The following is a 15,000-nucleotide window of genomic DNA, read 5'->3' on the forward strand; positions in this document are numbered from 1 at the left end:
TTAAACGTGTTATTATGATATTATATATTAACGGCGTCAATTTTTTTATCGCAAGATTAACGTTCTTTTTGGCACAGCAAACTTTGTAGTTTTTTTCACATGCTGTTGCTAAAACTAGTAACGTTAGAAAAACTACAACACCACACCGGATCTAGCTAGACCGGAAACACAACAACAGGCACGCCGCACACACTTGTTTGGGCTTGGGAGCCGGCCAAAGAGTAGTAGGCTGAATGGAAAGTTTACTTTTAAAAAGTTGCCAAATGGTTCCATTGACAAGACCAAAGTGACCTGTGTGTTTTGTCGTTGTGAACTGAGCTATCATCGCAGCACGTCCAGTCTGAAATACCACTTGATGGCCGAGCACACAGCTGATGACCAAGCATACAGCTGATGACCAAGCACACAGCTGATGACCAAGCACACAGCTGATGACCAAGCACACAGCTGATGACCAAGCACACAGCTGATGCCAATTCTCTCTTTCATTCACATTTCGTGTGTTTTTTGTTTACAGCCTTATCTTCAAACAATCTCTTTGAAATAACTTCACTGTGTGTAAATGGAAAATGTATTTAATATACCTTTTCTCAGTTTAATATTTAATAATTGTATTGAAGTCTGTACTCAATTTGGCTTTTGCTCGAGGAATTAGTTTCAGTTGCGTGAACATTATCATAATCTATGTATTTGTTTGTGATGCATTCAGACACATTGCATAACATTTTTAACCAAAAAACATATATAATGAAATATTTACTTACTTACTTACTACTTACTACACAAATCTCGCTAAATTTCTAGAGAATGTATGCATTTCAAAAGCCACTGTTTAAAAAGAAGGCTCAAAGCTCTGTGGGGAAATTTGTTAGAAGAAAAAATAAAATGTTGTGCTTGTATTAAATATCATTTTTACCTCACACATATTTGCGTAGCTGTGTAATCTGATGTTGAGATGTTTTGCCTCCTCTGTTTGTCTTTTAGGCTGAGAAAATCGCTTCCCAGATGATCACTGAAGGACGCATGAATGGCTTCATCGACCAGATAGACAGCATTGTACACTTTGAGAGTGAGTTGACAGCCAGCGTGTTTTCACATTTGATAGATAGAACTTCCACACAACACGAATGCAAACACAATATTGCCCATGATGGGAAATTGCAAAATGCTTAAACAAGAATAAACTCTTAATGTTTTAATGCTAATGGCTGACACTGTCATTTTGGAAACCGAAACAAAAAGTAATTGAAAAGACTATTGTAGCATTTAGGCACATTGTCCGATTGTAAAAACAAAGTTGAAGGTACTTGTGGGCACTGACAGATATCAGCATTGTGATAGATACTCTGAAGCTTCACTTGAAGCTTATTCATTAAATTATTACCATCATTGTAGTAAGTGCGAGTTAAGTTCATTTGTACACCACATTTAAACACAGCTTAAGATGACCAAGTGCTAAAAGAACTTTAAAATGAAATTAAAAAGTACAACACACACAAATAAATTTGTCAACAATAACTGATATGGGACAAAGCACAGAATATATACATGACAATAGATTGAAAAATGAATTGGCCAAAAAAGGCAAGTGAATAAAAATGTGTCTTTAGTCCTGCTTTACTACTGTTATTAACGAGCTAACGCTAGCTTGTCATGCTAGTCAGCTTGATAACGAGTAAACACCAGTACCACTGGAGGGACGTTACGTTCCTCACTTCAAAACGGAACAAAAGTAGGATTCTGTAGTGACTTTACCCTGCTGTTGAACTCCCTTCCTCCTCATCAACCCGGCCACACAATTGCAGACTATTTTAATATTCGATTAATCAGTTTGAGTCCTTTTTTTAATGAAAGGAAAAAGTAAAAATTCTCTGATTCCTGCTTATAAATGTGAATATGTTCTAGTTTCTTCTCTCCTCTGTGACAGTAAACTAAAGATCTTTGAGTTGTGGAGAAAACAAGACATTTGAGGACGTCGTCTTGGGCTTTTGGAAACACTGATCCACATTTTTTTTTTTACCATTTTCTGAAATTTTATAGACCAATGAGCTAATCGATGAATCGAAACAATAATCAACAGATTAATCAACAATGATAGTAATCGTCAGTTGCAGCCCTAATCCTACTTCACTGTTTCTAAGCACAGACAAGACAGTCTAGTCGTTATGATGCATACTTGCCTGAACATGCAGAAACATGGCCATATTGTTGGGGCATTTTTATTTATGCATTGACAGAATTGTTCATAGAATATTTTTTCCTTTGATCATGTAAAGTTATATCATTTGTCTTTTTTATATTGTGATACTTGAATCAATAACTAACTAATAACTAACTAACCAACAATCTGCGTCCAGTAGGGGGCTGCCTCTTCATACTGGAATGACAACAAACGGCATAAAGCAACTTCTCGCTTATGGAACTGGGCAGAGCTGTGATAGACCGGGCATTAAAAGTCACACATAGAGTTTGAACAAGTAGGCCTACATTTGTTGTTCACATGTCATAAAATGCAAATGTTTGATTTTTCTTCCCTTTTTTATCTCTGGCAGCCCGTGAAGCCCTTCCTACCTGGGACAAACAGATCCAGTCTCTGTGTTTCCAAGTCAACAACCTCCTAGAAAAGATCCGTTCGGCTGCTCCAGAGTGGGCGGCACAGGCTATGGAAACCCAGATGACCCAGTAAACATCCCCACCCCTCCAGAAGAAAAAAAAATCCCCTAAACTGTTCTCTCCTCAGCCTGTCCTAAAGTGATGTCTCCCTGCTCAAAAACGTCACCACTTCAGTCCCAGTAATGGAAGAGTCCAAGGAGAAGCCTCTGGTATCACCATCACTTGTTTGAATTTTCAGAGAACACTTGTTTTATTACTTTTGCCCACAACTGAAACAAGTTTGATGTTTCTCAATATTTCCGATCTGTATCTGACATAGATGTATTCACAGGGGGATTACAATGTAACGTTTAGGTGTGGCTTTATATTATTTACTTGTTATGTTAAACATTCGGATGTGATTTAATTCAGATAGTTGACATGTAATAGGGTCAAAAAGAAGTGAAACATGCGGGGGAACAACTGGTGTCTTGAAGCTTATTTTGCGTTCCAACACATTGTTCTGTGTTTAACTAAACATAATGACACAGCAATGTCTGTCAAGTTGATTTATGGCGTCATGTAAAACTTTCTCGGTCCACACATGGAATTTCAGCAACGAGAATTAAATTCAAAGCGGAGAGAAATTGTTCAACATCATGGTCGTGTCATTTCAGTTTTTTGTGCTTTAGAAATAATTAATTTGAATGTTATACATTTTAAATCAGCATTTACGAGAAAGTCATGAAATCCGCTTTCTGAGTTTCTAGGAGCTTTTTCTTTTTTGGGCATTTCTGCCTTTTAATAGAGAGGAATGCTGAGATATGAAAGGGGAGAGAGAGGGGGAAGACATGCACCTTTTGCGACGAGGAATAAACCTCTGCATATGTGCACCCGCTCTACCAACTGAGCTAACCGGCCACAAGCGAGGTCCTCTTTTAACTACCATATTTTTGTTTGGTTGACCTGTGAGAAAATAATTGTGCATTTTGGACTCTTATTAATTGTGTGGGAAATTCCTCACCAAACATTTCAATCCTATTTTCCTATACAGTAGGTGCACCCTTTCATCATCCATTATTATGATCCAAAACATTGTTCTTAAATCAAAACTTACATGTGCAATTTTGTTTAACAATACACATTTAATATCGTATATCACAGCTGTAAATAATGGGGCTAGAGTTGTTTAATACCTTTACTAACAACTTCCTTGAAGACACCAAAACCAACAATGACTTTATCATGCTGTAAGTATTGTTATTGTAGCCACTACCTGATACCTGGTAGCGTATGCCTCCATGCCATAATTCTTACTTCAGACTTGTAACTAGAAAAGCACAGGTGTGCTACTTGATAACTTATTTATGACTTGTTTCCATGATGGTGTGCCAACAATGGTAACATGCTCAATTCAATTCAATTTTATTTATAGTATCAAATCATAACAAGAGTTATCTCAAGACACTTTACAGATAGAGTAGGTCTAGACCACACTCTATACTTTACAGAGACCCAACAATTCCAGTAATTCTCCCAAGAGCAAGCATTTAGTGCGACAGTGGTGAGGAAAAACTCCCTTTTAGGACTTCACCGGACAACCGTAAAGAACTGATATGTATCAGGAAAAAAGTGTTTGGCATACATGCTAACATTTGCTTATCAGCACTAAACAAAATACAGCTGAGGGTCAGTTTTGCAATTCAAATAAATTTTGGCTAATGAAAAGATATTCTCACAGCTCAAAACAAGAAACTAACACCCTCAAACAGCAATAGATAATGCCAGACTGTTGTGCAATATCCAAGCAGGAAAAAAACAAGGGACTAATTCAATTTATTTATTTATTTAAAGAACACCTTTAAACACACGGAATCCACATCCTGTCAACTGCAAAGGACAGCACAGATAAAACTTTTAAAACATTATTTTATAACTGTAACCATAAATCATGACGCTGTTTTCTACTCCCAGGTTGTGTCCCGGGCAGCTGACTAATGTTTAAAAGACTGGAAGAGATGAACGTCATTTCCCTCAGAGGATTGTAGCTGATAAGAAAAAAAAGAAAAAAAGACAAAGGATAGTCAATTTACAACTCTGCTAAAAGTTAAATGACGCTGTATGCCACTTCATAAACATCTTTAGCGAGAATGGTCTGGATCATTTCAACCGCTCCACAAACACAAAGATATTATGACGTGTTATGTGTGAGGAATGTCTAAATAAGTTGTTGATGTTTTGGAGCCGTTAGAAGACGCTTCAGAAAATGCCTTGCTCCTTCCTGCGGTCGATATCTGTCTTCAGTTGGTAGATGGTACAGCATGGACAGCAGACGTCCAGCATAAAGTCATTACACACTGACCCCTGGAAGCACAAATATTAGTATTAGTAGATTAGTAGTAGTAGATTTCTATTGGATGGGGGTGAGCTTCACACACACAGTACAGTGACATTTAACAGTATCACAGCTGTGGTTTTCAACCTGGGGGTTGGGGCCCCTCAAAAGGAGACGTGAGAAGAATCTAGCTTGGCAAGTAAGCCGAGCAGAACTTTCACACAATGGTGCTTTAAAGGTGCTCTAAGCGATGTTGGGTGACGGCACTTCTTGTTGACGTTCAAAGTATTTTCAAACAAAACGAGGCTAGCTCGCCCCTCCCTCCTCCTCATCCCGTCCCCTCTCCCTCCCTTCCGTGCTGCCGCGCACTAACCCCCCCAACTCCCACCCCCAAATCCTTCTTGTCGGTTATTGGCTGTAACACTGGAAGACTGTTTGGTGGTGCAGGTTGGCGCAGTTAGTTTTAGGGCGTTTTCACACATGAAAGTCCGAGCCAAGGTCCGGACCAAGGTTCATGTTTTTGTTACATTGTATACATTTGATCCGGTAAGTTTTGGTTTCACACTGCAGTTATGCAAGCGCACTAAAGATCTAAACGTGACAAAACTACGTCCTGCCGTCATCACATATGTGAGCTGCGTCTCCAGATACTTATAATTGATTGGTTTGTAGATGGGCTTCCCCGTCCTCTAGTATCTCTCTCTGTGTCGGAGGTTTTTCAGCTGACTGCTGCTCTCCCCTTCTGCCGCGGCTCTTTTTGTTTTGTTGTCATGTTGAGAAGCAAGACACGGAAACTTTCTTCCTGGAGCATTTATTCAGAGACAAACGGAAACCTACACTGTACATTTACTACCACTTAACAAGTAAACTGCTGATGTATTCTCTGCTCTGATAGCCGACAGCTGTCTGCTCTGAGCGCATTCACCGTTACTCTCTCATGTACACATAAGCACCGAGCTATTCCTTAAAGGAGCTTCCCCGGTAACAGAAGGAGAGCCTGCCAGAGCTTCTTGTATTTGGTCCGAAAGTCCGAACCATCCAAAAAATGCTTTCACACTATAAACGAACCGGACCATGGTTCAGTTTGGTCCGGACCGAGACCACCTCTTTTTATCGGACTAAAATTTGGTCTTTTGATCCGGACCGTGGTCCGGGGGAGGTTTCACACCTGTAATTTTGGTTCGGATCAAACTGAAAAGTCCGAAAGCCCGGACCAAATGAGGTATGTGTGAAAACGCCCTTAGTTGCCGTTTGTGGAGCCTGGGCTGTCTACAGAGACCATGTTTTACAGTGTGTTCAGAGGACAGGCAGCTAGCGGATAATGAGGAGATGTTTGCTGTATGTGACAAAAAATGCTGTAGCCTAAAAAACGCTCAACATCGCTTAGAGCACCTTTAAGATAAATGATAACATCAGCATGCAAACATGCTTACATTCAAATCCATCCTTTCTGTGAAGCCTCGTCTATCATGGCTAAAAACACAGAACTACATTTATTTTTTGGACATTTTTCTTTGTCTTTTCCTATATTTTGATACTATATTACTGTACCTCTTCAGGCCTCTACAAACTATTGAAATGAAAGTGTCTCAAAATGACTCGGAAGTCAAATGTTTTGGCACTTATACTCAACTTTGACTTATTGTAAAGTGTTACCATTGTCACATTAGACCGTTTACTTAGCTAAAGGATCTGAGTACTTCTACCACTGCATGTGACGTGGGACCAAGCATCTTAAAACCTCTCCTCTTGTTCCGCAGTATACCCGTACAAGTGTTTTAACCACAACTAAAGGTAGGACTATCATACTCAGTGTTACATGACAATAACGTTGCTGTTTTCCTACATTGTCCAAATTGAGTCCTATAGTCAGCCAGCTTTTTATATCCATTTAAACTTACTCTGATGTTGTATTTGGTCCTGTAGACGCTGCGGATCGCCGTACTATGACCACACAGGAAGAACTCGTTCATGTTGCTGGCGATGCTCCAGCCGATGCACCAGTAGCAGAGCACACCATAGCAGCCTGTATTGAGAAAAATACAACATATACAATACATCTTTCATGTCTTAACTGTGTGCATATTTAAATCAGATTTACCAGAAAGGATGGAGTACTACTCACAAGTTCCACAGTCCTTGCAGACATCAAACAGGCCTGTCTGGAAGTCCGAGGGTGCATAGCTGCCTGGTTGGTTGGTCACAGCCATGATCAGATCAATACTCTGTTGGATAACAAAAAAAGAGCTTGTCACTGATCTTCTTATCACTTTTCTTAACCTTCCTGTTGTCCTCGGGTCAAATTTCACCCATTTTACAAAGTTTCTAATGTTTCTTTCAAACAGATTGTCGAAGAAAAACAACCTGGATGGTTCCATACAACGCTCAGTTCACTACTTTAACAAAATGTGGGTGTTTAATTCAAATTTATAGCATTTAAGAAAACAAAATGTTGAAAAAATTGGGGTTGTATCCGATTCCGTGGTCTGTCCCGGGACCATGGTCTCTGGCAGGGACCAGTGGTTACTGCCACTAGGGGCGCTAGAGACACTGGTCGCGACCAGCTCATCAGTGGTCTGCCCTGTGGTCTGTGATGCGGCTTTAGTATTTTCTCCCCTTTCCTGTCGTTTTGGCAGCACTGTTAGCTGCATAAATGTCAGACATCATAATCTTTTGTCTATAAAATACACTATATCAGATATATTATGATTATTATTGTTATTATTATTGATTATGAAGATCCGTGTGGTCAGGACCAGCTGGTCTCTGGCACAGACCAGTGGTCACAACCACTAGGGGCGCTAAAGACACTGGTCGTGACCAGTGGCACAGCGGCCATGACCAGCTTCTTACTGGCACAAATAGTCCAGGCAAAGTAGCGTTTTATGACAGACTAATTGTAAAAGATTTTTTTGCAGCTTAGATCATTTCTATGAGGTGTCCAGAACAACATACTAAAAGTCCTAAGAAATCCTAGTTGAGGAAATATATGTTAAATTCTCATCGATCCGAGATGTGTGCCAGTAAGGCCAGACAACAATACACCCCAATGGGGCTATTTTTTTCCTTTACTCCTATCAAAATAAAACTTTACACAATGAAAGTACCCATGAAAAGTAAAAATGTTTGTATTACAAGTTTCTTTGAAAATGAATTTAAATATGCAAATGAGCTATACACTAATCAAATATGCCCAAAATACACCCAAATGGGCTTAATTTTTTTCCTTTACTCCTACCACAATAACATTTTACATGGTAAAAGTATACATGAAAAGTAACTTTTTTGTATTACAAGTTTCTTTTGAAATTAATTTGAATATGCACATGAGCTCCACACTTATTGAATGTCCTAATTTGCAATGGCAGAAACACCATTCATATGTATGACAAATACATCGGCCCAGTCTTCATCCAATCATCCTACTGCCAATGGGTGATGGCAATGCTGCTTTTAGACTGGCCTCTAACCTGAAAACTGCCTGGCTTGGTAGTACCTGCCAGGGGTATAACCCCCGCCGGTATAGTCTTCAGGGTCACGGAGGCACACAAGCCTCCCCATCACGACAAGGTAGCAAAATGTAATCTCACCACGTTACTAATGACTAAGATGGCTATTCTGACTTTCTTCTGATGTTATCTGTGGGGGAATGTCATTAGGTAAGGCTTGTTTGCAAATGAAAAAAAAGAATTTAGAAAGCAACTGGATGCAAGATTGTGCAATCAATTCTTAAGGTCAATATAAGTCTTTTTGTGGCAAGTGACCCAGGGAAGTGTGGCAAGTGACTTCAAATTTATCGTGTTTATGCATAGGTTAGCTTACTGAATGGACATGAATGTGTTAGTAATTTGGCCCCTGTTTTTTCTACTTGTGACTTTATGGCTCCTTGGCCCTAAGTCAATTAGGCCTAGTGTACTAAAGATTCCTATTGTTATCTTATTTTGACACTTTCTTTCTACACTTACCTCACTTCCTGTAGCTCATTTCCTTTCCTCCCCTGTCTTCACAACTGATTGGCTTTTCTTTCTTTCTTTTTTATGATTTATTGGCGGTTGGCAAACCAACTTAAAAGGTGCATTACCGCCACCAACTGGACTGGAGTGTGAACGAGAGATATATGCAGAAAACTAAATCCTCTTTACCAAATCAATTTCTCGGAGAAACTTCATAATACAGTGATATACCTTGCCGGCTGGCGTCCCCAAAAGCCCTGACAAAGAAAATGCATGGTGATCTGCCTTACGAAGTGTCTGAAAAAGGTGCTCTCTCTGGGTGTCGTATTCCTTGCAATGAATTAGAACATGCTCAACAGTTTCTGGCTGATGACAGTATATGCAGTTTCCATTAGAATGTTTGCCTATCTTATATAATGAATAGTTAAGACCTGTATGTCCAATTCTAAGACGAGTAATGATACTTTCTTCCCGACGTTTAAAGCCCACCTTCCTCCCATCACCAACACCGCTTTGTATATTGTAAAGATGTCTTCCTGTTTCACTAATGTCCCAGTACTCCTGCCAGGTTGTTTGTGCATATGTCCTGATGAATGATTTAACTTCCGCTTTGCTCATTGGGACCTGTAGGTCTACATATGTAAACTTAAGTGCTTGTTTGGCCAGAATATCCACCTTCTCATTTCCCTCCACACCAGCATGGGCAGGAACCCAAATGAAAGTTGTAAATAAACCCTTAATTTTCATTCTGTACAATACAATAAATATTTCATTGATGATATCTGTTCTAGATGATGATCTGCCTGTTCTAATGCTAGAAAGTGCAGAAAAACTATCGGATGCAATAACAGTTTTGGGTAATCCCTTCTCCTCTATCCACTGTAATGCCAGTAACACTGCCATCAACTCTGTAGTGTATACTGATAAATGATCAGATAACCTTTTCTTTATTGATGTATCATTCACCGGGATATACACTGCTGCACCTACACACCCTTTTTCTGGATCTTTAGAGCCATCTGTGAAAATGAAAACAGAGTCTGATAAATTCTTTTTAACATAATTCTGGACTATGCGCCATACTGGAAGAAGTTCTGACTTATTCTTCAGTTCCTGATGTATGCTAAGATCTACACTTGGCAAGGGGAATAACCATGGAGGAATGGATGAGAGTGAAACAGTAGGACTATATTGTAATTGACCTAATCCAATGCTCATTGCTTTAGCATCACCAATCCATCCAAAGCTAAAGAAATCTGACTCGTTGTGTTCCCAGCAATCCATTAAAATTCCCTTTGCAGGATGCGAATCACAATGTCCCTGGAGATTAACCCAGTATGCCAGCAATAACTTGACCCGTCTTATTCTCAAAGGCATCTCCCCCATTTCCACCTGCATCGCTGAAACTGGAGATGTTTTAAAAGACCCACTACAAATCCTCAGAGCTTGAGCTTGTAAGACATCCAACTTCTTGAGATGACATTCTGCTGCTGACATGAAAGCTATACAACCATAATCTAAAACTGGTCTCATGAGAGCCCAATATATATTTTGAAGAGATGATCTGTTTGCTCCCCACTCCTGTCCAGCCAAACAACGGAGTACATTGATAACCTTTTTACATTTAATCTGAATCTTTCCTATATGCATTTTCCATGTGAGCTTTTCATCAAACCATACACCCAGAAATCTAATTGCTTTTACTTGTTCAAGAGTTTGACCATACAGTTTTACCGTCATGGGTGCCATTTTACGCCGTCTAGAAAAACAGATCACCTGAGTTTTTGCCACAGACAGTCTGAATCCCCATCTATTTGTCCATCCCTCCACCTGAGCTACAGCATCCTGTACCTTTTTATTTACAAATGCCACATTGCGGCCTCTTATCCACAAAGCCCCATCATCCGCATACAAAGACCTTCCCACACCTTGATCAACATGACAAAATACATCGTTTATCATAATGTTGAAAAGCAATGGGCTACAAACGCTCCCTTGCGGGGTACCATTCTCCACCTCATAAACACTGGAGTATTCTGCACCTACTCTAACTTGTATTTTCCTCTCACATAAAAAATTCAAAACCCAATTATATACTCTACCACCAATTCCCAAGGATTTCAACTTAATAAGCAGTCCTTCTTTCCAGAGCATATCATAAGCCTTTTCCACATCAAAGAATACAGCAATCACTACTTCCTTATTGGTCTGTGCTTTCCTAATTTCGGATTCCAAGCACAACACTGAATCCATTGTATTTCGACCTTTACGGAACCCACTTTGATATGGAGAAAAAAGAGCTTTACTTTCTAGGAAATACGTTAACCTTTCAGTAACCATTCTTTCCATGATTTTACATAAATGTGATGTTAAGGCAATAGGTCTATAACTAGATGGATCTGAGGGGTCTTTCCCTGGTTTTAGAATGGGCACTATTATCGCCTGTTTCCACAATGATGGAAGTTGACCGATTTCCCAAACCCTGTTAAAAAGTTCTAACACTTTGGCTAGTGAGTTCTCTGTCATATGTTCCAACATTTTATAACACACACCATCCTTCCCAGGAGTGGTTTGACGAGCACCAAAAACTGCTCTTTTCAACTCAAACATACTAAAAGGCAAGTCTAATGGATCTCTTGACTCTACAGCTGCATCCACTATTCTGGGATTCTCCATTAGTGTTCTGTTTCTACACTGCCTGATCTCCTCTGAAAGATTATCTGAACTATGCACTTTCCTAAATGTTTGAGCAAAAAGCTCAGCCTTCTCCAAATTGTTGACAGCCATTTTGTCCCCACTAACCAAAACTGGAATTCCATAATTCCCACGGATCCCCCCCATTCTCCTAATCATTCCCCAGACATCTGACAACTGTACTTCTCTTCCAATACTATTGCAGTACAGCCTCCAACATGAGCGTTTTTGATTCCTAATTGTTCTCCTTACTACAGCCAGGGCCCTTTTATATTCAACCAAAGTTTCCAAAGAATGGAGTTTTTTGAGTTGCTTAAATGCTTTATTTCTGCTTTTTATGGCTTCCCTACATTCACTATTCCACCAGGGTATGTTCTTGTTCCGTCTAGCTCCTACACTTACTGGAATGTTTCCTTTAGCTGATTGTATTATTACCTTAACTATATCACCATTAAACTTGTTTATATCCACCTGATTCCCCACTTGAAGTATTCCAAAAAGGTTTGAACTTTCGTCTTGGAAAGCATCCCAATTAGCATTTCCTAATTTCCACCTAGGAATGCACTTTACCTTTTCAAACAGAATCTTAGTACCAACTTCAGTCCTCACAGGATAGTGATCACTACCCACTGTCGTATGCCTCACCACATTCCACGTACATATACCTGCTAATGCACTGGATACAAAAGTTAGATCAAGTGCTGTTTCAGTATTTTGCGTGCTATTATATCTTGTACCTTCCCCAGTATTAATACAGACTAAACCGTGCTCATCAACAAATTCTTCAATAACTGCACCATTTGCATCTGTTCTAGTACTACCCCACAGTGAGTTATGAGAATTAAAATCCCCACACCATACTACCCTATCTTGCAAAGATCCCCCAACATCCTCTAAAATATCTCGACTTAATTGCCCACATGGATTATAATAATTTATTATACCTATAGGGCCTCTTTCTGCCCATATCTTGATCCCAATTGCTTCATGACCTTTGCTCACATGAACAACTTTATAACTCATACCAGTCTGTATGAACGTTGCAACTCCTCCCCCTCTTCCAGTTTCCCTATCTTTTCTTACTGCAGTATATCCCTTTACAACAAAATTCAGCTGTGGTTTCAGCCATGTCTCTTGTACACAAATCACATTAGGTTTATCTTTCAAATTATCTATATACTTCTTGAACTCTTGACCATTCGCTATTAAGCTTCTTGCATTCCACTGAAGTACAACTAACACCATTAGGAAGTGCCAGCCCATCCCTGAGAAACTGGTACATCATCATTAAGAATATCTTTAACCTTTTCCCAGGGAAACCCTGTCACATCAAGGTACTTTTCAGCTGACTTGACAATTATTTTGATCCTTTCATTTCTGCTATTTGTCTGTGCTGAACAGTTGATTATCTCTGCCATAAACAGAACAAAATCCTGTTCACCCACAATCAAAGTGTCCTCTTTCAACTTATCACAACTGATACACTTTCCTGCATCTTTATTCTTATTATCAGTTTGCCTTGTGACTTGCTTGTCTCCTGAAACCCTTTTCGCTGCCTCAGCATAACTAATTCCCTGGGTAACTCTGACTCGCTGCGCCTCTTCTGCTTTCTTACTAACCTCACATCCACGGTACGCTGAACTATGTTCCCCTCCACAATTGCAGCACTTCAGCTTTGCCCCCTCTTCACATTTGCCGTATTCATGATCTCCACCACATCTGCCACATCTCTGTTTTCCCTTGCACACCGCCGCGACATGTCCAAATCTCTGACACTTAAAACATCGTAGGGGTGGGGGGACATACGGCCTCACATCATAGCACATATATCCTATGAACACCTTATCCGGAAGCCTTTCTACATCAAAGATGATCAGAACCGATAGACTATCTGTTTTAATCCCATTCCGACTAGCTTTCAGACGTCTGACCTCACTTACTTTTACATTCGTTATATTACCTTTGATGTCATCGTCTGATATCCTTACCGGAATCCCTGTCACAACTCCCCGTACCAACTTTCTACTTTTAAACGCAGAACACTGCACTTTCTTATCGTCTACTATACTCATCCGGATTGCTTTCCCTAGTTGTACACCATCTTTACACATGATTAACATTGCTCCATTTCTCAATACCTTGGCGCTCCGTACCTCCCCAATTTCCTTAGCGATGGCTCTGGTTAACTTAATTGGATTCCATGCACCAAACGAAGCACCCTCCTGCATAAGTTTGACTAACACCTTAAACTCATCTCTACTTCTTTCTGCTACATTTGCTCTACGCACGCAATCATTATCACTATCATCCGATTTAGCATTCTTACTCTTTTTGCGTTTATTTTTCCTAACTACATCCCAATCTCCAGTTTCAAAACTCCCGCCACCACCTTCATCCATCTCCAACCCGCTTCCTACTCCGTCACTTCCCTCTGCCATCTCTCGCCCAGTCACAGTCCAGTGTTCGCCAAAGAACACCTGCGTCCACCCTGGTCTCAAACTTGCGCCCGACCATTGCCCTGATTGGCTTTTGTTTCCACCCTAATTACCTGATTGAGTTCACCTGGTCACTCCTTATTTAAAGACTGCCCTCCCTCCCAGTCAGTGTTTTCTACACCTTCACATGGGGCGGCAGCTGGTAAGATGAGTTTTACTTTGCACCTTATTTCTTGATAACCTGTCTATTTGAATGACAGATTTAATGTATCTAATTACTTTATGATGAACATGTCAGAATATTGACTTTAAGTTTTAATTTCTATTTATTTCTTCCTAGATCCTCCAACCCATGTGTGTCTGTCCTGTTCTGTTATGTTATCCATTATCATTTGCCTCACCACGTTTGTTGAATAAATCTTCATTGAATGGACTGAACTTCTCTGAGGCTTTTCCTATGCATTCTGACCGATGCCCCATGACGATGGCAATCAACCTCTAAAACTGAACCCTCCTTAACACCTAGTGTTGAGCTCATTTGCATATTTAAAATAGATTTTTCCAAGAAACTTTTACACACTTTTACTGTGTGAGGTTTGATTGTGATGGGAGTAAAGAAAAAAATAAGCCCATTAGGGTGTATTTTGGGCATATTTAGTTAGTATATTGCTCATTTGCATATTCAAATTCATTCATTCAAAGAAACTTCTAATAGAAAATGTTTTACTTTTCATGTAGACTAATTGTGTGAAGTTTTATTTTGGTAAGAGTAAAGGAAAAAAATAAGCCTATGCGGGTATATTTCGGGTAGCCTATATTCGATTAGTGTATAGCTCATTTGCATATTCACATTCATTTTCAAAGTAACTTGTAATACAAAAAAATTTACTTTTCATGGATACTTTCATTGTATAAAGTTTTTATTTTCCTTACTGGCACACATCTTGGATTAATGAGAATTAAATGTATTTCCTCAACTAGGATTTCTTAG

At 39.6% G+C, this 15,000-nt stretch overlaps 2 protein-coding genes and 2 long non-coding RNA genes across 4 annotated transcripts in view; 2 read left to right on the forward strand and 2 right to left on the reverse strand.

Annotated features, from left to right (window-relative positions):
• Positions 1 to 3,247, forward strand: part of LOC116051067 — a 3,391-nt gene extending 144 nt beyond the window's left edge. The window contains exons 2-3 of the long non-coding RNA XR_004105254.1: positions 985 to 1,069; positions 2,553 to 3,247. This is a non-coding gene — a long non-coding RNA (uncharacterized LOC116051067). The remainder of the gene's footprint in view (positions 1 to 984; positions 1,070 to 2,552) is intronic.
• A 1,273-nt stretch (positions 3,248 to 4,520) lies between these two features.
• Positions 4,521 to 15,000, reverse strand: part of LOC116062928 (placenta-specific gene 8 protein-like) — a 24,261-nt gene continuing 13,781 nt past the window's right edge. Inside the window, exon 5 of the mRNA XM_035991863.1 lies at positions 4,521 to 4,640. The gene's annotated coding sequence lies outside the window, so the exon portion shown is untranslated. The remainder of the gene's footprint in view (positions 4,641 to 15,000) is intronic.
• Positions 4,521 to 15,000, reverse strand: part of LOC116051073 (placenta-specific gene 8 protein-like) — a 15,088-nt gene continuing 4,608 nt past the window's right edge. The window contains exons 2-5 of the mRNA XM_031301319.2: positions 7,053 to 7,152; positions 6,829 to 6,953; positions 4,851 to 4,956; positions 4,521 to 4,643 (exon numbers count right to left, since the gene is read on the reverse strand). Of these exons, the coding sequence (XP_031157179.1) occupies positions 4,852 to 4,956; positions 6,829 to 6,953; positions 7,053 to 7,152 (330 nt within the window). The 3' untranslated portion in view covers positions 4,521 to 4,643; position 4,851. The remainder of the gene's footprint in view (positions 4,644 to 4,850; positions 4,957 to 6,828; positions 6,954 to 7,052; positions 7,153 to 15,000) is intronic.
• Positions 14,099 to 14,447, forward strand: LOC116051074. Its single transcript, XR_004105257.1, has 2 exons — positions 14,099 to 14,211; positions 14,350 to 14,447. It is a non-coding gene; the product is annotated as an uncharacterized LOC116051074 (long non-coding RNA).

The sequence above is a fragment of the Sander lucioperca genome, chromosome 14 (genome assembly GCF_008315115.2).
Source record: "Sander lucioperca isolate FBNREF2018 chromosome 14, SLUC_FBN_1.2, whole genome shotgun sequence".
NCBI classification, from domain to species: domain Eukaryota; kingdom Metazoa; phylum Chordata; class Actinopteri; order Perciformes; family Percidae; genus Sander; species Sander lucioperca.